Source organism: Anguilla anguilla, chromosome 3, assembly GCF_013347855.1.
Source record: "Anguilla anguilla isolate fAngAng1 chromosome 3, fAngAng1.pri, whole genome shotgun sequence".
NCBI lineage: Eukaryota > Metazoa > Chordata > Actinopteri > Anguilliformes > Anguillidae > Anguilla > Anguilla anguilla.
This window is the reverse complement of record NC_049203.1, coordinates 59,274,978-59,299,716: the sequence shown is the minus strand read 5'-3', so window position 1 is coordinate 59,299,716 and position 24,739 is coordinate 59,274,978. Positions and strand designations below refer to the sequence as shown.

The window sequence follows — 24,739 nt, the reverse complement described above, 5'->3', positions numbered from 1 at the left end:
TAATTGAAAAATAAATATTTATTTGTTTTCATTGTTTCTCTACAGGTTGTGTAATGTTACACAATGTTAAGAATTCAATGTTCTCAGGATATTAGGCACATCATAATGTACAAGGCTGAAAATGTATTTAAAAGCATTAAACTAAACCCAGAATTGCACAAATATCTCGCTCTCTCCTTCTCTCTCTCTCGGTCTCATTCTCTCTCTCTCCCCTCATTCTTGTCAAATACTCTTGTGTTGTTAGTTTTTGGTTTACTTAAACCACAAATTTTAACAAATTGCTTATTTTTGCTTCGTAATCATACAACAGTGTGCACTACAGTGCATTATATAATATATTGAATTATGATAGGTTAAAATGTTTTATTTTTCCAAAAAAAAGGATAACACACAAATTACATATATAATATAGATATGTTCAGTAAACACAACTGAATAATGCCAAATATAGATAACGGGACCCAATGATAATAAGTTGCTTTTAAAAAATTAATTTTCACCTGTAAGAATTCCAGTTGTGCCAGTTGTGTCTCACAATTTTTTAATTTCACAGGAGAGATAAAATGCTGGGTATTATTTCCGAGTATTTTTCACAGATTGTTTGGGAAGATAATTTTTGGATCCACCATTTTCTTTTTTCTAATGATATGTACAGATGTGCCAAGGAAGGTTGTTTATTTCTCACTTCATTCAATGCACAGCCCTCGCTCTCTATCTACCACACTTTCAGGTATGTCTGTATCACCCCACAAAGCTTCAGATTTTGGAAGCAAAGCCTGTAAATACTTTTGAAGAAACACTTGAAAGCAGAGGTTACTGAGTTAGACAGACCAAGCCACACAGGCTGTGGAATGAAGCAACGCTGCTCGCCTGGCTCACCTGGCTGTTCAATCCACAGGGCAGTGTAGGTACTATGTGCTACTGACATTTATTTATTTATTCATTTATTCATTTATTTAAACTTTTTAAAAACACAAAGCTTCATTGATATTGAAATCTTTTTATATGAAAGACCTTCATTGCAGGATCTTTTACTGTGTGGAAAAATATAAAATGGCAATAGTTCACTGTCATTTCTGATGAAAACTGGTAAATCTAATGGTGAAAGTAATCCATGCAGTGGATATGCTACACACTGGAAGAGGGAAAGGACAACAGTAAAGGAAGCTATTGCCAGTGAATCTGGCTTTTAGGTGCTCCCGCCACACCAAGCACTACTTTCCCTTCTGAGTTGTAGTAGAAGGTGCCGGGGTCAGAGGTCAAATCAAAGGGGTCCCAGGTTTGAAAGAGCGGGAGGGCAGTGGCGTTAGGCGCGGTGTTATGGTTGGCGTTGTTGATGTTGCTGATGTGGTTGTTGGGGGCCTGCAGGAAAGCCAGCCGGGCCTGATTTTGGGGGATATTCTGCGTGAGACTGTGGGTGAGGATCTGGCTTGGGTGTGGTCGCTCCCTCCAGTCCTCCTGTTGTTGCCGGTGGATCTTCATGTGAGCGTTGCGGCTTTTAATCTTGTAAAACATCCTGGGGGGGGGGGGGGGGTTTGGGGGGAGGGTATATAAGATCAATATAAGGGAGACAGGAGGATTCCAAATTGAATTCTAAAACTGGATTGGTAATACTCACTTTCCACACTGTTTGCACGGGAAGTTTGTAGCCAGTGAGGGGCTTAGAATTGGCTCCTCCATCATTAAAGGTTTTCCCAGTGAGTGAGGGATGGGCACCAGCTGTGAAAAAAAACAACAGTGACAATAACAGTCATTTGTAAAGCTATATCCCTGTTTGATTCAATTAGCAGTTGACACTAATGTTTCAAAAGAGTATTAGAGGGCTTCCACTGGAACTAGTGCTGTAGCAAGGTATTTCACACTAATCACAAATAGAAATAGCACAAATAGAACCAGCCAACACAAACACATACTGAGATTGCACCATTTAAGCAATATTCCTGTAAACCCAACAATCTTATTTATCTCCATTTCACAATTTTTCATTGGATGCCTCAGGTAAGACTTTACCAATTTGTCCAGGAATGTTTCCCAATCTATTAGTGGAGATTTAAGTTTCAGTAGAAATTGAGCTTTCTCATAATATTTAATAAAATTATCTTCCATTGAAATGCTAACTAGGGTTCCCACACGTCGCAAAAGCAATTCACAAATCTTTTAAAGGTCTAACTCCCTCATATTCAAGAACCCTGGACTATATAAGAGTGTTGCAGACCACCAGCAAAACATTATAAACATGGTATTAATATCCCTTAATTTCATTGATGTTCAAGGATCAGTGCTTTTACACCCAATCCAATCCAAACCCCAACAATTTCAACAAAATGTGTATACTGATTCAGGATCGATTTATAAATTATTTAATATGGGGAAGTTTTCTGACTTTCAACATTTTTTCAAGAAGCATGGGAACCCTGACAAAAAAAAAAATCAAAACTAGACTATTAAAAATAGATGATAAGCATACATAAATTCAGCAGTAGCAGCTGCATTGGCCATGTGATATTTTCATACTTTCAAAAATTCATATTGCCCAGAAGGCAACATTAAAACTAAAAGTTCCGGAAAGGGCACTCATTTAAATATTCAGTACCGTTAACTGACTCTTATTTCTGCACACAGTGGAGGTGTGTTTAATCTTGCCTCGAAGAGAAAAAAAAGCACTTGGTGCCAAGCACTGTCAATTATGCAAAGCGGCAGGACGCGGCACATCTGAAACTACGGAACGGGCACAGCGGACGGACGGACGTGGTGCCCCCGGGGACGGTGAGCAGCGAAACAGACACAGGTGGGCTGCAGCGCTACGCGGGGTTACTGATGACAACAGCAGCACCAGCACCAGTAGCAGGGGCAGTACAGACGAGCGGGCCTCACGCTGCTCTCCGCCACACCGCTCCTCTCCTCCTTCGCCACTTTCTCTCGTTCCTGCTGTTTCCGCTGCTGCTCCAGCATCTTCTTGGAGAGGTAATAGAACTCCACACACTGGGACACACTCTTTGTCTTTACCTGTTCACACATACCCACACACAAACATACACACACAGACACACACACACACACACAGACACTTACTTATACAGCAACACAGCGCAAAAACTGATGATAGGCATTTATTAGATTTCTAAATCTAGCACTTCTGCTGAAGCATAAGAGACAAGTGCAAGAATTCAGAAGCTCACTAACAAGGTGGAATAAGAAAAAAAAAGAAGTGTACCATCTTTTGGATCAGGGAGAAGTCTTTACTGTGGGTGCCAAATGCTTTATTAAATACTCTTTTTTCACTCAGCATCCAGACGTCACTACCTATACAGACATTGAGAGAGAAAGGGAGAGAGAGAGGGATACGTTCTAGTTTTAGACAAATTCTCAACTATTAGAATACATCAGTGACCGTATGATTGTAAATGCATAAAAGAGATCCATCGTTCAAAATGTAATGCAAAAACAGGCCGTGTTAAGTCACAAAGTCTTACAATGGATAGTTTTATGTCTAAGGCAACTATTCTCTCATTGTTGTGGCAATTGGACAACATTACAATAATGCCAATACAGTAATACATTTATATTTTTCCAATACTGGACAGTCTGTAAAGGTTCATTCAGGAAACCATTAATTGCACTAGAAGATGATAATTACATTAACATCCAAAATCAGTTAATCTGACAGGAATCTCTTTCCTCACTGTTTTCAGGCATCCAGTTGCTTTTATTAAATTGGTATAGGGTTTCAGATCATGTTAAGAGGTTCTGGTCAATTTCCAGGGAAAACAATTGGCAGGGACAATATTTCCAGTGTAAGTTAATAATGTACTATATCTGGTTCCAGTAGACAATGAAAAATCACCACAGTAATGGTAATCCTCTGATGATGAAGGAGTGGACAGCAAGAGCATCTCCACAGTAGCCTGAGAGAGAGGGGGGGGGGGGGGTAGAGAGATTAATGCAGAAAGGGAAAGTGTAGCAAATGGAAGCCATGAGACAATATCTAGTTACATACATAAAATGCAGTCGAGTCAAGTGAAATAAAGTCATTCAGTGAGGAACGATCAGTAAACTAATTTACTGTGATAATAAACAGATGGACGAGCTCATAAACTGAGTGGAAATGAGTAAGTGGTTTCATGAACAGTATGAATAGTATGTTTCTCTGTGACTCCTCACCAGCATGTCACCCTGGCAACGGGAAAGGCAGTGCAGGGCAAGCTCTAGGTTGGTGCCCCCTCCTGGCATGGCACTGGAACTGCACAGATCCAGAAGGTTCTCCACTGATACACAAAAAAAGAGGAAGTTTTACACACCATGCTGTACAGTGACTCCGTACAGACCTTTATCTAAACAAATACATTTTCTGATTACACAAACCACAACACATTTTGTGCAATCATCCATCGTCTTGCATTGAAACTGGTAATATGCAATATATCACAACCTTACACTTGGCTATACTTAAGACAATGGATGGATGAGCGTACAATAAGTGCTGTAGTTTTGTTAATATAATTGTATACAGTACGTGCACACCCTACACTGGATTAGTGCTGTACATCCCACCTTGTTCCTGTAGATCATTGCTCTCTTCCAGGTCATCCCAAGGTTTCCATAACAACTGTTCCTTTGGAGATTCCTCCAGCCAATGGTCATAGGACCTGCATTCCGGAAACTGCGGCACCTCGGCCTGGAATTCTGGGCCCACATTCACCTGACTAAGGGGGAGGGGAGGGAGGGAGGTAAACATTACTGAGCAATTCTGTGTTCAGTAAAAATAAAGGTTTAGTAAATGGCCTACATTTGAGAAACAAATACAGGTTATAAATAGAACAGAGTGTATACTAGAATTTATTGCGGAGATGCTCACATACAGACAAAGAGGAACAGATAAATGTGGGGCAACAGAATAAAGCAGTGAGAGTGGAACGAAAGACAATGGGTTGAAGATGCATCGATGCAGACTAGGACACAGTATCAGTTTAAATACCACACACTAAAGCCATGTAAAAACCAGTAGCCTAAGGCTCAAATGTAGGCCACCTAACTTTTTGGTCCTCTGAGAAGAAAAGTACTATTCAGATGCATTCAAAATTTAGGCTCCATCCAAAACGCCATCTACACACCAAATGGCAACATATCAGCTGTCCATATTTTAAGCAAGCAACTACTTTGCTTACACAAGCATGATACATTTTATTCATGTGTTGTTTTATATGTAGTACGTAGAAAATGTGGCCTCTATACGAGACTTCTAAAAAGAATGTGGTGTGCCACATTGAGAAGCAGCAGAAGAACTCATATACCAAAATAGAACTGAATGCCGGTAATATCTGAGATCTAATCTAGCTGAGACTCATGTTCTCTGTGCAAATAAAGAATATATTACGGCAGTGATTAATGTGGGAGCACAACAGAAACACAGGCGGTGCAGAAGGGATAAGACAGACACAGACAGGTCCTTACGGGAGTGGGAGGCAGTTCTCTTCAGGCCACGAGCTCTGCTGGTCACCTGATAATTCACACAAAGTGTCGATCCATACTAAGCACTGTATATCATCCCACAGAGACAGCACAGCATGCAGCACTATATGTCACCTCTACATTTCCCCAGGTTCAGGGCTGCCGGCTCAAATCCTGCTGCATGACCCCTATACCAAGATATATAACCTTTGGTATATAGTGATGGCCAATGAATGCCACACATTTTAAATGTTCATATATTTAATCACCTTGGACAGGAGACCTATTGTACACTGGTGAGAGCTCTAGGCGAAGGAATATCATTGCATTCAGTCTAATGTGGAATTGAGTTCAACTATATAGTTGCTAAACCCTTTGAGCAAAGCATTAACCTCAACTAAACTGTCCTGCACATTCTGAATGTGCCAATATGTTGTAAACAGGGTGTTGTATTATTTCCTTATTTCACCATAGACACGGGCTTGGTGTGCTCACTTACAGCAGGGGCTCACTTACTGAAATGAGACTGCAGGTAGGACAGGGGCAGCAGGTTGCAATAGAGCCCAGTCCCCCTGCGGATGGGGTTCAGCATGGGGCGGGGGCTGTAGTGGGGGGGCGCTCTAGGTGCCTCCGGAGCTCTCCCGATCTGCAGGATGCTTTGGAAAGGGAGCCCGGTGTAGCTCAGATAAGATCCGTTCTGAGAGAATTGTCAAAGAAGAGAGAGAGAGATGGGTAAGGGGCATGGTCCTTATTGTGAAAGCATGCTAGACAGCACAGGTGTAAAACTCCAGTCCTGGACGGCTGCCGTGTGAGCTGGTTTTCAAGGTGTTTTTGGCACCAGTGGTTCATTTAAGTCATTTATTGGCTAGAAAACCACATATCTTGTTCTCAAGGCCTCAATTGGCAGTGTACTGAAAGGAAACCACAAAAACCCACAGACACTGCAGCCCCCAAGGGTTTCAGTTTGACGCCCCTGCCTTACAGACTAAAGAAGTGCCTGAAGTTCCTCTGCCTTCCACTAGGTGTCAGGCAAACTAATCTTAAGGGAATGAGTGGTGCCTACCTTCACCTTTGTGGTACATTGTGCTCCTCTTACTGTTGCCTGAGACCCAAAATATTGCTTGTCCCCATCCCCTGGCCTAAACTCATCACTTTGGGGGTGGGGTAGTGACAGCATGGAGCAGGGGGGTAAGGGATGATTGTGGGTCAAGGGTAGACCTCTGTCTAAAGCCTCCTGCACACAGAGGGACAGAGTTAGAGCAGAGAGTCAGTCAGTTAGTCAATATCAGACTCCTATCCTCAACCCAGTAAAAAAAACAGTGACCAGTGGTATGTACTGTGAGCTGACCTGGCTCCAGGAGGTCACATGATCTGTGGAGGATGTGGGATTGTGATCTGGCTGGAATGACACAGAGGATTGTGGGTACTGGCCCTGGGGGGAGCTGAGAGGGGTCTGAAGGTTGCATGCATCTGAGGGCAGAAACAGAGTAAGGTTTAAAGAAGGAAAATATTTGCTATTTTTTCTAAATATTTTGTATATCCAATTAAGTAATCAAAGGTTCTGGTTTACAAAATGAAAGTTGTTGGCTTTTTCTGGTATCTGTGGTCAATGTTACATCCATATGAAAATAAGAAGGAAGTATTCATAACCAGACATTTAGTACACCCACAAATAACCACTGCTTATTTTACTAAATTAAAAAACAAAATAATCTAAATCTTAGATTAATCAAAATAGCCACTTAGTGCAGTAATAACTGCAAAGCATATTAATGGCATTTTTTGTCAAGGGCAGCCATATGGTTCAGGATGTTCACACCCAACACTGCTGTAGAAGTTCCCACAGATGTGCTACACGTGTGGGTTGTTTCACTTTGACGTTTCTGATCAGTTCATCCCAAACTAGCTCGATTTTACTCAGTTAAACTGCTTAAATTTCACTAAAACAGAGTACAAAAACACAAGTATACAAAAACCTTTGACAGGTAGCGTAGACGTGATTATGAATACACCACATGCATTCAGTGTTTAATAGACAAGTTTAGAATACTAGAAAACACAGCATTGATAGGTTGGCAGAAATACTATCTGTCTAGGTTTGGTCCAGCTAGAAATGGCTCAGTAGGGAGCATTTCAGTTAGAAAAGCACAGCCCCGCCCTGCTCAGTCAGCACCTGTGCTCCTGAAGACCTCCTGGTGATTGAAGGCCGTGTGTCTCAGGCCGTACTCTTCCTCTCCAGGGTAAATCAAGGCGGGGTCAGAGTCCTTGTCCTGGAGGTGTGGATATGAAGAGTCTCCATTCCCCATTGGGTCATCTGAGTGTGGCACCCAGTCCAAGGGAGAGCATTTTCCAGCCAGGATGGGGCCAGGAGAGTGGGCGGGCTGCATAAGCGACTGGGAGTAGTACGTCTGCAGACTAGCGCAGAACTGCGCAGCGCTGCAAGGCACGTCAGCCTGCATCAGCTGCATCGACTGCGTGACCTCCACAGCCGGAAAGTGCGAGCGTCGAGGCGGGGAGAGAGGGGGTAAGGAGAGCGGGGTCGGCGGGGGGCTGAGGAGGAGAGGAGGGGGAGGCGCTGAGGAGTCTGTTACCGTCCCTGTTGCGTCTACTCTACCGTTAACTCCGCCCACTACAAGTCCGGAAATGGTACTGAAGATGCCTCCCCGGCCTCCATTTTGGACTGGGGGCATGTTTGGTGAGCGCCTAGCAAATGCTTCCGTGAAGGAATCCAGCTTCTGTTCACAAGCTCCTGCCCCTCTCCCGAATTTTCCCTGGTGGCGGTGAGCTGGGTGCCACTTTGCCAGGTACCCCTCGCTCTGAAAAAGGCCTCTTCCCGGCCCGCCCCCAAATCTCCCTGCACTGACGTCCGCCTGCGCGTGAACGAGAGACGGGCTAATCCAACCGCTGGCGCTCCTGTCGTCCTCAGGCGTGCACGCGCTGGAGCTCCGCCCACCGCGGACGAGGCCGGCGTTGCCGACGCTGCTGCAGCTCACGCTGTGATGACTGTGGGGGTCACTGCTCTCTGCCGTGGCCCCAAACTGCCCGAGCTCTTTCAGGGAGTCACTGCAGAAGTGCTGCCCTGACCGCTGTTCCTCAGCCAGGGGAAAATACAGCCCCTGGAAAGGAGAGTGATCCTGGGGCTCGACTGCTGCGCGGTCCCCCATTGCAGCTTTCCGTAGTGCCCTCTAATGGAAGCAATGGGCAGTCAGCAGTAGAGACATGGCCCTGTTCATCTGAAAGGGGAAAAATAACAGAAAAGAAAACTGTAGATGGAGATGGGGGAGTTTTCAGAATGCTTGCCAATATGCAATATGGTGTAACCATATTTCATAGTGAAGGAGCTATATCAGCAGTATATCCACTTCACTATAATTATTTGACAATTGTTTAGTACAGCTAAATGCCTTGTTGAGCCTGGAAACTACTTGTACCCCATGTTTTTTTAATTCAATGGGACTTGGAAATAGAACAGCACCTCGATGTGAATCACCATAATAGTTCAAATAGATATAGAATAAAATTTGATGAAAAAGAAAGTATAATGGCAATAAGCAGCAGACCAGCATTGATCACGCACACAGAAAAGGTACCACACTTAGCCTGTTTCATTGTTCATATGGACTAAATTATTCAGATTTACTTTGGGAGTCAAAGACTATGAAGCTTGCATAGCTTTCTTATTAAATAATGATACTGTAACACTACCAATGACAAAAAGTGCAATATCCTCAAGAGGCCAAATGTACTTGAACTGTACCTGAAAACAAAACAACAGCATCCAACTATTTTAAGTATGCTTGGGACCAGTTATTAGACTATTTTCCTCCTTGATTTATATCATTACATTCCTTCAAACTTGTGAATGTCCTGGTTTTATTTGAGTTCTGCCTGAGTTGCCCTCAAAAGCCCTTACTGTACAGCATGAATTGTTGTTTTTAAGAGTCTTTGTTGCAGTACTTGCAGACAATCTGTGCAAACTTGTGTATCTGTGTGTGTGTGTGTGTGTGTGTGTGTGTGCATGGGTGAATGTGTGTAAGCGTGTGTGTGTGTGCGTGCGTTTCTGCATTCATATGACCACATATGAATGTTCATTTTTAACATGATTAACTGTAAATTGTTAACCACGCTGTACTTATATAGTAACACAAATCATCTTCTACTGAACTGAACAAGCTGTTACATTTATTAAAAAGCACTGGTTTTACAAAGCAATCACTCTGTTCTTTAGCACTTACTGTATATTACAGACATCAGTCATTATATCCTACTGCACTGGCATTGCTGACCAGTTGTGATATCCTAATGCAATGACATTATAGAGACCAGTTACTATATTCCATTACACTGGTAATATAGGCCAGACAATAGCCTACAGTCTAGTCACTATATTCATTCCATCATATAATGGTATACGCCTTGTTGAAATGAACTGGTCTCATAACTGTCAATGTCTAGTCATACACATTTAGTTTGGATACATGGTATCTATATAAAGATATTAATTATACAACAGATTCACTTGGCTCCCAAATTTCACATAATACATTTATTTACATAGTGTGCTTTCTGCATGCCGTTCAAAGCGCTTTTCAAAATAAAATTTAAAAAAATGAAACAAAGAATGCGTGGAAAGTTACAATCCAGACATGCAATCTAGAAGTAGCATAAAAGCATTATAAAAAGCATTTAATACAATGACCATTATAACACAACAATTCAACTGTATAAATAAGGATACACATAGTTAAAAGCAAGTTTTATAAAGAGTTTTATAAGTCAGATACAAATATTGAGGCCCTAATCACATGCGGAGCACTGTATCAGACCTGGGCAGCCTTTACAGAATACACATTACCTTTAGTGCATAATCTTATGGCTGGAATAGCAGTGCACATTAAACTGAAAACTGCATTCCTCTCCTCAGCAATCAAACAGCCATTTCTATCAGCCTAAACACACTACTGACTATTATGCTGAAATTTTATGTCACCTTTCATGTTTAGGGTTCAAATTGACCCAAGCTGTTTAAACTGACATAAAATGATCGTGATATAAAAATTTGGACACTTTTTTTGGCGCCTTCTTAAGGTAGACTACTTGCTTTATATCTTTAAATAATAAAGAATTGTAAGAGACGTCTAATTTTAGAGCCTGAGGTTTGAAAGCTGCATGGGAAAGTGCCACCAGTATCACCCACAAGATGAAAAAATAAGGTAAACCGGTTTTTAAGAGATGTCAAACACTGAATGGGGACAAATTGATCCCAAACACAATATGAGGGTTAAAACCCTAATTATGTAGCGTGTTATCCAACCTGTGGTATACATGGCTAGAGGTGACATATGACACATTTGATATGATTGATTTTATATATGATAAAGATGACATATTTCTATGGTCTGAACGCATTATTACCTTCAATTACCTGACCAATGAGCTGTTAGGAAATGCTGAGAATTAAATCAGTTTTGCAGTTTCTTTGTAATGCACAATTTGGAAGAAACTTGGGAACACAGTGAATATTTTGCCGACTTAGTACCTCCGGGTATGTTTAAATGCGTCTATGACACAAACAGAGAAACCCCTAAGAGCAGGTTGAAAAGCTGTGATCCAAACGATGCATTTCAATAGCGTGTTGAAACACTGCATTCACCCAGCCATAAGTTTTAAGAACACATTTATGAACTAAAAAGCAATCACAAGCATGGAAAAGTATAGGATCACAGAGTCACTTTACTACGCGTTTCCAGTAAAAAGGTCTGAAAATCTGTTACCTGCCAACGGTTCTACAGCAATGAAAAGGTTTAGCGTTTCACTGTAGCAGTCTTATGAGGGACAAATGCAGACGACCTGCAACACGAAAAGCATCAAAGAGAACCTACATCTCTTTCTCTGTCATTTCCTTCTCTGTAACAATCTAAATAGGCCACACTATGGTTTGAGAGATGGAGCGATGATTAAATACGATAGTTCATAGGTCCCTGAGGTTGATAACATTAAAAAAAACTGATACAACCATCAGGGTATCTCTCTCTCTCTCTCAAACATATACATAGTTCCCAATACCCAGTTTCTTCTGTTTTTCTCCCTTTTTTAAGTCTATGTCTAGTCTAAATCTATGTTTGTTTCTTCATTAGCATTCATTTTTCATCTTGTCACTTTCCCTTAATGCCTTATTTGTTTTTCACTCACCTGTTTCTTTTCTCTCCTACCCGTGCCTCTTGCTGAGTTCTGTTTTTGTGTCTTTTTGTCTCTCTGTATTCTCCATCAGTGCAAATGTGAGCTATTGGCATGACTGACAAACGCAATGAAGTCAATCTTGCACTTTCACCCTCTCTTTGACTCCAAAGCATGCGCATACACTCACGTGACAGACATACGTGTGCAGAACCATACATACTGTACACACACACTAGCACAGACATACACACACACACACACACACACACACACTTAATTCAGTAACAGGTGTGGGGTATCAAAGAGTCATTTTCCAGTTGTCACAGAGACAACCTCACCACCACCCCCCTAATTCAAAACCACATCCTGGGGCAAACAAATAGTCACAGATCTCCCATACTGCCTCTGTCTCTTGTATCTGATCCTTCTCTCTCTCTCTCTCTCTCTCTCTCTCTCTCTCTCTCTCTTTCTCTCTCTTTCTTTCTCTTTCTCTCTCTCTCTCAGTTTGGTCAATGATGATGGCGGCAGCTTAGTAATCAGTTTCTAATAGTTTTTTTTTTTTTTTAACTCTCTCTCTGTATATCTCCCTCCCTCTCTCTCAGGCTACTGTGGAGATGCTCTTGCCATCCACTCCTTCATCATCAGAGGATTACCATTACTGTGGTAATTTTAATTTTCTATTGGAACCATATAACACATTCTTAATTTACACTGGAAATATTGTCTATGATTGAGAAGTGTAGCCCAATATAGCTGTCCAGCATTTAAATATCTACAACAGTTATTTCTTTGCCAGTTCTGTAATTGTAATAGTTGTCAGTAATAAAAATGTAGAGTTTAATTCAGCCACAAAAAAATCAACTGATAAAATGGAGATGGACAGAGCCAGTATTGTATGTATTATGAAAATTTGTATCATGTTTTTACTGTAGGCTGAGCTAAGAAACAAGACAGAGAGAATGACAATGGCTGATTTCTGCTCACTCCCTGCTGATCTCAGATCTGAAACCAACCTGTGAGTACTTCACAGTTTTGTTTGGTACTGATCAGAGATCAGTAGGGTGAAAAGGTTGCAGTCTTTCAACATAAACTAAATAAAACACATGCCTAGTAGGTACGTTTACAACAAAATTGCAACAAAAAATGTCCAAATTCAAGTAAGGGAGGTGGTGGCCAGTTGTAGAATATTAATGGGCAATAATTTTCTGATGTATAACCAATTTGTGTACAGTACAAAGGGGTACTGCTGAAAGTAGCTCCTTATTTTTCAGCAATTGTACAGTGACTTTTTAAGACAACTCAAAAATAATTTTAAAATGAAGATTATTTTTCTCTTAGGACAGTCAGTTGTCACCTCATTTCATACTCACTTATACATTTCTTTTCTCATTGTGTGTGTAGTAGTATAATGATGTGTTTGTGTGAGTCCAATGTGTGTATGTGTATATGTGTGTGTGTGTGTGTGTTTCTGATGTATATATGAGAGTTGTGTGCTTGAGCGTTTTTTTGCAGATGTGTGTGTATGTACGGGTGTATGTGCATGTATAGTAGGTGGGTGTGTATGTGTGTGCGTGTGTGTGTGTTTGTGCGTGGGTGTGTGTGTGTGTCTGTTGTATTTATGAGCGTTGTGTGCTTGAGTGTTTGCGGATGTGTGTGTGTAGATACATGTATACGAGGAAGGTGTGTATGTGTGTGTCTGTGTGTGTGTGTGTGCGCGTGGGTGTGTGTTTGTGTGTGTGTACGTGTACATGCGTGTGTGTGTTTGTGTGTGTATGGGTGTGTGTGTGTGTGTGGGTGTTGGGTTTATATGAGCTGAGTGTGTGGGTGTTTGCGCATGTGTGTGAGTGCGTTTGTTGTTCTCCATGTGGTACTTCGCACTGTATTGTTTTTTAAGAGCCTGAATCTCGTGTGGTGAATGACTCACAGTGTTTGTGGTCTGCTCCAGAGTGCGTAGGCCTGCGTGAGTGTGTGTCTTTGTACTTCTCTGTGTGGGCATGTCTATGTGAGTACCCTGTTTACTAGAGCGAGAATCTCTGTTTTTTCTGTAGTCAGCTGACAGGAAGTTGACCCAGAGACGGAGGAACAGGAAGGAAGTCAGCCAGGGAAGCCTCCGTACCCCCAGCTCTCGCCCACACACTCTTTACCGTCTTTTCCGTTGTCTACCAACATCTTCAACACAAGCCCCGAATCAAATGCTTCTTTATGTTGTTTCACTCCTGCCCTTCTCCCTTATATTTTGTTCTTTTTTGTCTTTGCAGGCCCTGTTTTTGTGTGTGCTCATTCCCCTGTTTATTCAGTCAAACGCTGTCTCGAACTGTAGCGATGCTTTCAAATAAAGGTTTCAAATAAACATGCTTCTATGAAAGTGACCTTCAAGGAGCATTTGCTAGGGGGGAACCTTTCTTTCTTTTGGAAAAGATAGGCATGAATCAATACACATACACTGCTGAAAATGTGATATTTTCAACATTTATGTCATTTTTGTCCTACAAACATTCATCACATTTTGCTGTGATACTGTTAAGTCCAAGGTGACTTGGCTGACAGGCAATTGGTAGCCAGACAGCTACTGTATAGAACAAAAATGAAAGGGAAGCCAAGACCTTGTATTTGCACAATTTCTGTAACACTCGTCATTCAGCAGCACAGTCATTACATAAAATGAAGAGTTTTTTTTTTTTTTTTTTTGAAGAGATGATTACATGCAGAGATGTTTTTCCCAAATTGCATACTCGATAATCCTAAAAACCAGTTGAAAACAGGTGCAGGATGATTATCAAATGAAAGCAAGTTCTACGCATTCTCTGATTCTAGCTTGTTGGCTGCCAACTATAATTAATGTAATATAATTTTCTGACACTTGCACAACAATACATAATAGAGGTTTGAGAATTTCACAATTTAAAGGGATCGTTCACTTTTTGATTTGGAGCTACTCACAGTGTGTTTTCTTAATTTAGGTCACAAACCCCAGAATTCCCTAATTCCCACCATTGTAAAGCCAGCAAGCCATCCGAAACTAATACAAATATCTACAAGATCGTTCCATGCACACAAAGACCGTATGGGATAACTGAAAAAAAAGCTAAAACTGGAATAACATTTTAAACATGCCAGGACGTGAAGTATTCCTTGAAAGAAATGGGGAGACTTGCTATGAATTATATGAAAATCAGTCCTTACACAAGGCGCTTGTAATTATGGTATATAATTAGCATTTGCAAAGTTAAATAAAAGTAAATTTTAAAAAAAGTAAAATTGTATAATACCAAAAGCTCATTGTATATACATTTGAATTCCCATTAATAAATATATAGCCATTATTCATGTTTTACATATGGAGGCTGAAACTCCAGTTAAATGTAGCCTATAGAAATGAAGTTCTAATACCAACCTTGTATGTGTCTGCATGTTTATGTCCGAAGGGGTATAAATCCAACTCACCAAAACCAGGTCAAGGATATATAGATTCAAATGAAACAAGACAGTACTGCTTATAGCGTGGTAAGAGTACGGTAAGTACAGTATACATACAGTGCCACATAATTGAGAGAAGAGTAGGCGATAACCTCACAATTTGCATAGGTTCTCGCTCAAAAACGAGTGAGGGAGTGCTCAAAGGCTGATGATCTCAAAGGATGGGGTCTGGGGTGTATGTGCTCCATTTAAATAAACAAAAGATTATAACATTGTGCTCTCCCAAGATTAGACACAGAGGGCACATTGGCAGATCCTGGTCCAACTGTACACTGATTGCAAAGTTGTACACACTAACCAAGATGGGGGACTTTAAGATCTGTGCACAACCTCCCGGAATATACCTTCAAATCGCTGCCTTGGAGTCGTCAGAGAGAAAAAGAAAAGGATGTAAGAGAGGAAAAGGAGTGTGGAGGAAGAAGGTGCACTCTTGTTTTCTGTCAGATGAACGAAAGGACATGAAAATGAGAGAGAATACAGGGGAGGGGGAAGGCAGAGAAGCATTCTGGACTTTTTTTCCCCTCTCCATCTCTCTCTCTCTCTCTCTCTCTCTCTCTCACTGCAATGAGCGAGGGCGGGGAGGGGTGACAAACAACGAATTGTGGGTTCATGATGGAGATTTGGGTAGTTAAAAGCATGGGAGGGAACGGGGATTTTTGAAAAAAAAAAATTAAGAAAAATCCCAGCAAATACCATAATTTGCTTATGTAAGCAGAAACTAGAGAGTGGTGGTGTTTTGCGGTGATACTGTTGTAGAAGCCAACAAGATAAATATACAGGTTTTTTTACATCTTAATTACATTTAAATGTATTTATTTTCCCAAATCGACTTACAAGGCCATTAATGGAAAACAACATTAAGTGTATTTCAAGTATGTCAATCATGTAGCCCTATCGCATTCCAATATCAGTGAGCCACAGACAGCAGGATGGGCATTAAGCCCTTTGCTGCGCTCCGTAGACAGTGCTGTACAGTATAGCAAATTTTTCGAGGCAACAATGGTTTCACAGTCAATATTGACTATACAGTCAATATGACATCCTGAATGTTCAATAGTGAACACCTGGAAGCATGTTGTATTGATGCACCAGAAACTGGATTTTAACATAATTCTGATTTCATTTATCCACTATGGCTACCATGCCGCTTTGAAAATATAACATTTTCTTTTAACAGTATAGCTGTTGCTGACAATCTGTTTCAAAAGGGATTGTCCTATAAAAACCTCCTATAAAGACAATCACCTAGCCATCAACTTTATTAATAAAGTCTATAATGTTGTAGCATTATCTCAGACAGCGATGGGACATACCAGCAAGAACTCAAACAATGCATATTAACCTAAAACCTGGAATAGAATTTAGAGAGTACAATTTCCATCCACCATAGAAAATTCAGAACTGTTTTTGCTGTAGCTGTAGGTTCAAGCCAAAACATAACCTTTTATGTGTACATTGTTTTTGATTTTGTATATTCTTCAAAAACAATGAAATTTTTTTGTGGTTTCATTTGTTCTTACTGTGTAAATGATTCATCATATAGGCCACAGATATTATGCAACTTTTATTTTTGGGTAGCTTGGTTAATTAGAGAAAACTAAAAAAATGGTAAAACACTATAAAGAAATTATGCAAATGGCAGATATTGATGTGTTTTCAACAACAACTTCGTTATCGACACGTATTCAAGAGTAATTATATCCAACTAAATGATATGATACACCTACTGTTAAGATATAATGGATGTTTATATCACCTAGCTCAGTCTTAAATACTGTTTGGTCTTTTAGATACACCATTCAAACGTGAACAGTGTAGCACATAATTACCTTTACATGTCAACCGTGAAACATTTTGCAAGAGAGTAAACTGTTACATTTATATTAGGGATTATTAATTATATTGTTAAACATGCATTAAAATTCAGTCACAGTGGAAATTGAATGGGCATATGTTCCAGTATTTCACGCATTTCTGCATGAAGGCATAAACTCTCCAAAGGTATAATTGGCTTCAGACAGACCAATTATGAGACTTCATAGCACTTTTTAAAATTCCTGAATGGTGGATATTATTGAAGTGACTTTTATTTTTGGGCTTGCATTAAAATCCAAGTGACACCATTAACATCAAATACGGTTGCCAGTCACATCAATGAGAAAAATGAAAGCCTAAGCTTTAAAATTCAAATAATTTCTCCTTGATTTTCACCACCAATCTCACAGCCTAACATCCCTAAGATCTTTAGGGATATCTGGTAACTTTCTGATTCTTTTGTAAAAGCACAAGCACAAAAAAAATGCAGACACTTGGAATTCAGCAGACGGACACATCAAATAACGATGATTCCAGTGAATGAGTTTTCAGAATCTCCCAGCCATTGACACATTGAAATACAGTTCACAGGCAAGTGTTCAACAACTTTTCTATACACTACTCATTATCAATGTACTAAAGCTATTGCATTATGTTACCAATGGTAAAGCAAGGCCATCTAGCAAAAAAGAACCTTTGTGATTTTCAAAATGGTGCAAAGAAAGAAGCTGATGTTAAAATGAATTATTTCAGTGAAATTAACTGCAATAACAGTATAAAAGGAAGCAGCAAAAAAAAAACCTTTGAAATGTGGGGCACAAAATGTGTGGTGCTCTTCCTCCCTTCAAATAATATAATTCCTACAGTACTGTGGAATTGTGGAATGGATACGATCTGGCAATGTTCCATAAATGAATGTCACGTGTGTGCATATAATTGCACATATCATTGTCCATTCCAAAATGGGAATTACATTGTTTACTTTCAAATGAGGGAATAAAAAAAGATTTTAAAAAAGATTATTCTGTCCGTGTGTGATGATAGGGTTCATACAGTTCCAGAGAAGTATATGGTCTGGGACCTGGCCCTGTAACATAAAGGATGGGTTAGATTCACAGTTAGGACACTGCTATTTTACCCCTGAGCCGTGTATTTTACCTGAATTGTGTCAGTATACACCCAGCTGTACAAATGGATACTATGTAAAAATTGAAAGTTGTGTAAGCCACTTTGGATAAGATCATCTGATAAATGCCTGTATCGAAATGTGAATACGGATTCAACCACGAAGAGAAAGGAACTTCTAAAGCAACATGGAGATATGGAGATTGACATTGTTGGCATTGCTCAGCAGAAGGGCATAAAGGGTATAAAAATGTCCGTCACTGAATTTTGGCGTGGTCTAGTCAACTATTCAGAAGTGGCTGATAAATCACGCCGCCCAGACACTGCCTAAATAAGGCTGTCTGTCAAACGTGGAAAAGACAAAACTGGTTATTGTGAATGAGACGACAAAATCCTGGTCACTCCCCAATACTGGCCTGTACGGCACTGATAAGAAGCCATTGCTGAAAGAAATACAATATGAACTTTCTAGAAAGCCTTGCTGGAGAAGTGAGTTTTCATGGTGAGATGAGAATGCAAAATATTTTGTGCACTACCAATGAAAGATGTATTTTGTTTATTTTTCTGATATAATGTAAAGCACTATCTTTGCACACAGCAGAGACTGTTCATTCAGTTCTATGACTTCGATACAAATTTTCTACACCTAAAATAATTATGAAGGCCATAGCAAAGGTCTGAATATGCACAAAATCACTTTTTCTTTTTTTTTTATTCAAATAAATTTTCACAATTGTGAAATGACAGACATACAATAATAGAAAACAGGAATAGTGAGACGTGGCTCACTGAGCTATGGCTCTAGCCTTATTGCCACCTTAGACGAGATCGGCATGATTGGAGTGATTGTAGGGTGGGCCATTACCGATTGTAGATGGGGAGTGAGGGAAGGGGGGTTGCGACTGCGGACCTGGGGGTTAGGGGGGTCATCGGCGTCTATCATGCCAACAGAACCAGCTCTGGGTTCACTGCACTGTGAGTTTACGGGGTGGGGGGGGGGGGGGGGGGCATTAAAGAATCTTCAGTTGAGTTCAGGTGGGGGAGGAGGAGGGTGGGTGTAAAGTTTCAGCTGTCAGTCAATTAATATGTCTCCACATAAAAATGATCCACAGATACATTCCCGGCCAAAATGCCAAAATAGAACATTACACTTCCTTACTTGCCCATCTCAGTGTAATCAGCCTATTTAACCACTAGCTTCATAAAAAAGGGCTCAAGCCACCTAACAGTCTTTGAGAACATTAGTAAAGTTTGGATAAATGTTCCCAGCATGTCCATTTGCCTAGTTCTCAAGATATCCATACACATCATCTTTAAGACGCAGGGAACATTGTAGGAAAGGTCTTATAACATTGTTTAAAAAACAGATTGCGGACAACCAGGTTGATTTTATCACAGATGTAAGCAATGTTAAATAGTGCCATTTCAGTACATTCAGAATAGTTTTAAAATATATTTGACATGTAGCCCCATATTTCCTCATGACTAATGGCTGGGGTGTTTGTTAAGGAAGTCACGGGTGTCACGGATTCCGTGATTTTCCCCGTTTTTTTCAATTTCCGCAATTTCCTCCGTTTTTTTTGTGATTTTCGGCAGTTTTGGATGGTAACTGTCATCCTTAATGTAGCCTACAGTGTCATTTGAAGAGGCCTACACATTTCAACAATATTGCCGAATGCTGGGAGAAACAAAAATCGCTACAATGTACAGAGATTCTGGAATGCGCTGGGAACAAGATTCCCGTCCTTGTCATTTGTTGGAAATAGGTTGTCTGACGGCCCGTCAACAATGTTGGCACCCAGTGCTCCTTCCCCTATTACGGCACATTCAGTTACAAGAGGCGCTCCATCGATGACTAAACTAGCAATGTACAGCATTGTGTACCAAAGCAAGGAGAATACAGACACACAGCAACCATGTTTTATTTCAGTAATGCAATTTAAGCATGCCCGATTTTGAACAACGTTCTGTTGAAGGTAAAACAGCATTCTCTTTCTTTCCGTGACGGACCAAATCAAAAAATGAAACACACCATCTTATCAATGTATTTCAGTAGTAGGCTATTTGTAATTAGATGCTGGCTACGGCCCACTATTTTTTTTTTAAACTTCAAGCCCTTGTTACCGCTGCTACAGTTGCACATTTCAGCTCATGAGATCTAAAATAATAAAAAAACTTTTTTTTGCTCTGTCATTTCTTCCACTGTTTTCCATGATTTTCAACAACTTTTCCACGACTACTCTGCAGCCAACATTATCTGTGACAAACACCCAGACTTACCCATGACTAAATGATATCTAGCAGGGATGTTGCCAGTAACTTTGCATGGAACATTCCCTGAACATTTTTCCGCAACTTTGACAAAAGTTGTTTAGAAAAAAAATGTTCCAAGACTATTATGATCATACTGTAAACAGTATGTTCCAAAACATTCTTGAATCATCTTGTGTCAGGTAACAGCCTGACAGATATCTGTAAGAAGGCTAGAGGCTAAATGAATCAGAGCATATGTGCTCAACAATAATTTAATTGAACAAAATCATTTCAGAGTTAAAAAGGTGCTTTATGTTCTGCTTTGTGAAAGACAAAAGCATAGTCTTGAAAATTCCAATATGGTGCATCATAACCTGGGGACTTGTAGCTTTCACAGTCTAAATTTACTTATCTCCACAGTAATACCACATAGTTATTTGTGCGTTATTGGCAACAATAATGCACAAATATTCCAGCAATGTGCGTCCACTCGCAGACCAGCACGGCAAACGAAACGATGATGCCGTAAAAACAAACGAGAAAATACATGCTGTTCACTACGAGCATCCTTTGTACAAATTACATTCGATCACAACTTTGTTTCTTACACAGGCGTGTAAATTATTCTTAGAAATGTATCCGTATAATGGATTCAAGTTGGTTTTCCTAAAAATATTGAATCAGCGCAAGCGACTGTTTCTTTTTAACGAGCAATTCAGTTGGGCAGCAAGCAACTCAGACCCAAGGTCAATGAAACAAAGAGTGAAGAGAGCACAGTCTAGAGGCTGAGTCAGAAACCCCTCGGATACTACATTTTACCGAGAGAAAACAGGTTTGATTGCATTGCATTTAAACGGCAGCAAATACTACAACCACATTCAGGCAAGAGATATTTTTCATCAAAGATGCTGAAACCATTCACATGTACCCATCTCATCCTTTTAAAGATTTACAGCTTTGGCATGGCTTGTACCCAAGACAGATTTTCAGTACAATCACCGCAACTCTTCTAAATATCACTTCAATCAGTACAATCACCCCATTATACAAATATAATTTCCACTTTTCCCCACAGCAGGATACCTGAAGCAGTCGTTCTGATGAAGTCACATTCTCACGGCTAACTGCTCTATCAACAACAGCGATTCATGCAAAATTATATATAAAAGCCTTAAAAATAAATTACAACAAAGTGAATGTGGTATGAATTGGAGGACCAATGAAAAAAGAAGAGGGCAGAAAGTGTTCTCCAACCTCATCAGCTTTCACTTGTCCTGCTTGCACTTTTCTGAGTCATTTGTTCATTAAATACTAGTGAATAAGTGAACAAAAAAGTTCTATATGTGTAGCATATCACTTAGGTTTACGATCTCTTTCTATGTCATGCATTAGGCATGTCCACGTTTATCTGAAGAGGTAAATCAATAGACAGATATGGCCTTTTGAAAACTGACCGACTAGGCAAACTCCGAACAAAGTTTCAGCACAACTGTTTTCATACAATATGTTGTATTTATATACATTAACTGAGACAGCAATCCCAGCTATTTTGAACATGTACATCACTAACCTGCAATGTCGATGAGCCTACATGAGCCTGACCTTATCTAGATCTGTACTGGAACCACTTGAACTACGATGCATAACGATGGTATACACTGAGTGCTTAAGCATGTACTCAGACATTTTTTCGATTTATGGATGTTCGTTAAAGTGATCATAACAACAATTTAGATTTTTTTTTTTTTACAATTCTGCTGATGAAGGGTAATTAATGAAACTCTGTTGTGCCTGAGCTGTGAGCCTTGCACTCCGGACAGTACCAGAATAATCAATACCAAAATGGCCTTGTCAGGCGCAACGTGAATGAAGCATCCGGACATGTAATAATTTGTTTGAGAAACAAAGACCCCATGGGAGCCAAACATGCAGAGAAACAAGCATTCAGAGTATAATTTGAAGGACTGGGGTGCTGCCCTAGGCCAGGTGGACAGCTAACTGACACAAACTGGAGCAGAGCACAGTAAGAATATAACACTAATTTTACATTCATTTTACAAAAAGGATCAAGCCTTGGTCACTGAAGTAACGTGATATGAAAAATTAGGCTAATGTTTCTGGGAGTAAACTGCACACACACAAATGCTACAACGCACATTGAAACTAAAGGCTAGCTACATGAAAGAGTCAGCATGTTTTTTTTTAGTTTTTTTTTTTTTTACATAGGCTACTCTTTACTGGCCTTCATTTGAAAATTATAGACAATTTTGTTATCTGGAACAAATACCACAAAAAATTTCCATAATCAGACTGACTTACCATTTTGCTCTTCAACCTTATCCTTATTGGCACTAGCACACTTCAAGTTTTTTGTGTAAGTCTGGCTGTGGGAGGGGGTAGGTGTTGAGACAAGGACAGCAGGAAAGAGAGTTACAAAATGAATGTCAGTCCGTCTGTACGTCAGTAAGTCAGATCACAACTCACACTCACATTTGTGAACTCTGAAACACATTGCCATTGTCTATAGTGATCCAGGCAGAATTAAAAAAAAAACATTTTAAACAGAGAGAGAAAAAAAACCCCAAATTGCTCCGACTCAAACCTCAACGCCAAATTTCAGTTTGACAAAGCACCCGCCTTCACCTCTCCTTCTTTTTATCATACTCTGTTTCTGTTTCTTTTCTTCGTATGTTTTTCAGAAGTGCAGGTACAAAGTATGCTCTCATAGTCCAAGTTATCATCATTATTAACTACTATTATCACCACCTGTTTCATAATCAATTAATATAGCTTATTCATTTTCTGTTGGCAGTTTCAATCTGAGGAAACAGTTCCATGTGAATTGAAACATTGCAGCGTAGTATAGTGTATACAACATCAAAGAAATCTTGAGAAAGACATCACACTGATAACACATGAAATATGAAATAAGCAGATCAACTGGTTGTCAGGCATTTCACTGCAACTTGCACTATAGCATATCATCATGACAAGTAGTAATGAAAAGTGTGTGCTATTCTTAATATTCTGAAAAGAAATGTACTAAACCCAGCCGAAGACAGCGCCTAGCAACTAAGAATGTAAGGATGATGCTGATAGGCCTGCGCGAGGCAACCTGACACAGTAAAACTGAGAGACTGGCATGACTGTGCATCGCATGTACCGGAGGCGTATTTTTTACCTTTCATCGCCTTCGTAGACGGTATAGAGGACGATGTCTATTAAACTTTATATGTATAGAGATGGATTGACAGAGGATAAAGGGAAAAAATATAATTCAGACTAAACTCACAAACTTGATTAATAGGCGCGAGAAAAGCGTCAGGGGATGACTCCAGGAAAGAAAGACAGAATCACAAGCAGATAAATAAATAGGCCCGTTTAACATGCCACGCTATCTGTGTTTTTACCTTAATCACGATAATCATTCCTGCCGCCTTTGTTCTCCCACGTTCATTTCTAAACAGCACCCGTTGCCTCTGTGCGGCCGCGAGCGGGCCTGATCATAACGAAACCATTTACCCCGCGCACAAACTCACCTCAACCTGTCATACCAAGACATGGGTGCTTTGCTTACCAGAAACCCGCTCCGATCCGCTGCCGTGTCCGGGTCGTCGTTCTGAAATATCACGCCGACGGTTTGGGAGGATGTAGCAAGTTGTACATTTAGCCAACCCGAATAGGTCTGGTATGTTCTGATAAATGAATTAAAAAAACTCATTATTATTATTATTATTATTATTATTATTATTATTATTATTATTATTATTATTATTTATAGTAGTAGTAGAAACAGTAGTAACTTAGTAGTAGCATAGGTAATCATGTTAATATGCTATTTTTATTTATTAGCCAAACAAATTACTTTCAGAGACAGATTTATTTTCTTAGTGGCATAATTATATATTTGTGGATTACAGAATACACACATACATGTATACATACATGCAATCATATATATTTAATTTGTTAAGTCATGTTTTGCCATGGTCCATAAAACATATCTATCTGTCTCTGTCTGTCTGTTTGTCTGTCAATATGTGTATAGCCATTTTTTTCATCTTTTTTTTTTCAAATACAACACCATCTTATATACTTCATTTTAAGTGCAAGCTTTTAATGGGAATGCCTAATTAATGTCTACCTACAGCATATGAAAATCTATGTCCCCCAGTGCTTCCTTCACTCAAAGCATCAGTGAGGATGGTTAATGAATCAGTGTCACCAAGCTTTTTTTGGAATCGTTGCTATGGATATAAAGCTGAAAATAGCAATGAAGAAGGTCACCGAGCACTGAAATGCATCCAATTTTCAATAAAATTGTAATCAAAAAGTGGTTTGTGAAAAAAATCATGATAAAACAATCCTCAATACTTCATACAATACACAAAAAATGTTCCAGATTCAGGTTTGCTTCACTACTGCTCACAAAAATTGATAT

The 24,739-nt window shown here is 39.8% G+C and overlaps 1 protein-coding gene and 1 long non-coding RNA gene across 5 annotated transcripts; one reads left to right on the top strand and one right to left on the bottom strand.

The window, feature by feature from the left end:
- On the bottom strand, positions 1–23,898 carry si:dkey-19b23.10. 4 transcript variants are annotated; one of them, XM_035411883.1, is made up of 14 exons: positions 23,709–23,848; positions 22,618–22,682; positions 7,622–8,681; positions 6,797–6,918; positions 6,512–6,682; positions 5,965–6,145; positions 5,452–5,497; positions 4,552–4,703; positions 4,162–4,265; positions 3,845–3,905; positions 3,215–3,303; positions 2,875–3,006; positions 1,619–1,719; positions 1–1,516 (listed from the first exon to the last, which is right to left on the bottom strand). In XM_035411883.1, the coding sequence occupies exons 3-14, from the start codon at positions 8,610–8,612 to the stop codon at positions 1,168–1,170; spliced, it is 2,499 nt and encodes an 832-aa protein (XP_035267774.1). In that variant the 5' UTR covers positions 8,613–8,681; positions 22,618–22,682; positions 23,709–23,848; the 3' UTR covers positions 1–1,167. The 4 variants fall into 4 exon arrangements, with proteins under 4 accessions (XP_035267774.1, XP_035267777.1, XP_035267776.1 ...); XM_035411886.1 differs by lacking the exons at positions 22,618–22,682; positions 23,709–23,848 and adding an exon at positions 23,876–23,898; XM_035411885.1 differs by lacking the exon at positions 22,618–22,682 and having other exon boundaries at positions 23,709–23,834.
- LOC118224391 lies at positions 12,215–13,906 on the top strand. Its single transcript, XR_004764630.1, has 3 exons — positions 12,215–12,291; positions 12,561–12,643; positions 13,677–13,906. It is a non-coding gene; the product is annotated as an uncharacterized LOC118224391 (long non-coding RNA).
- Positions 23,899–24,739: the final 841 nt, after the last annotated feature.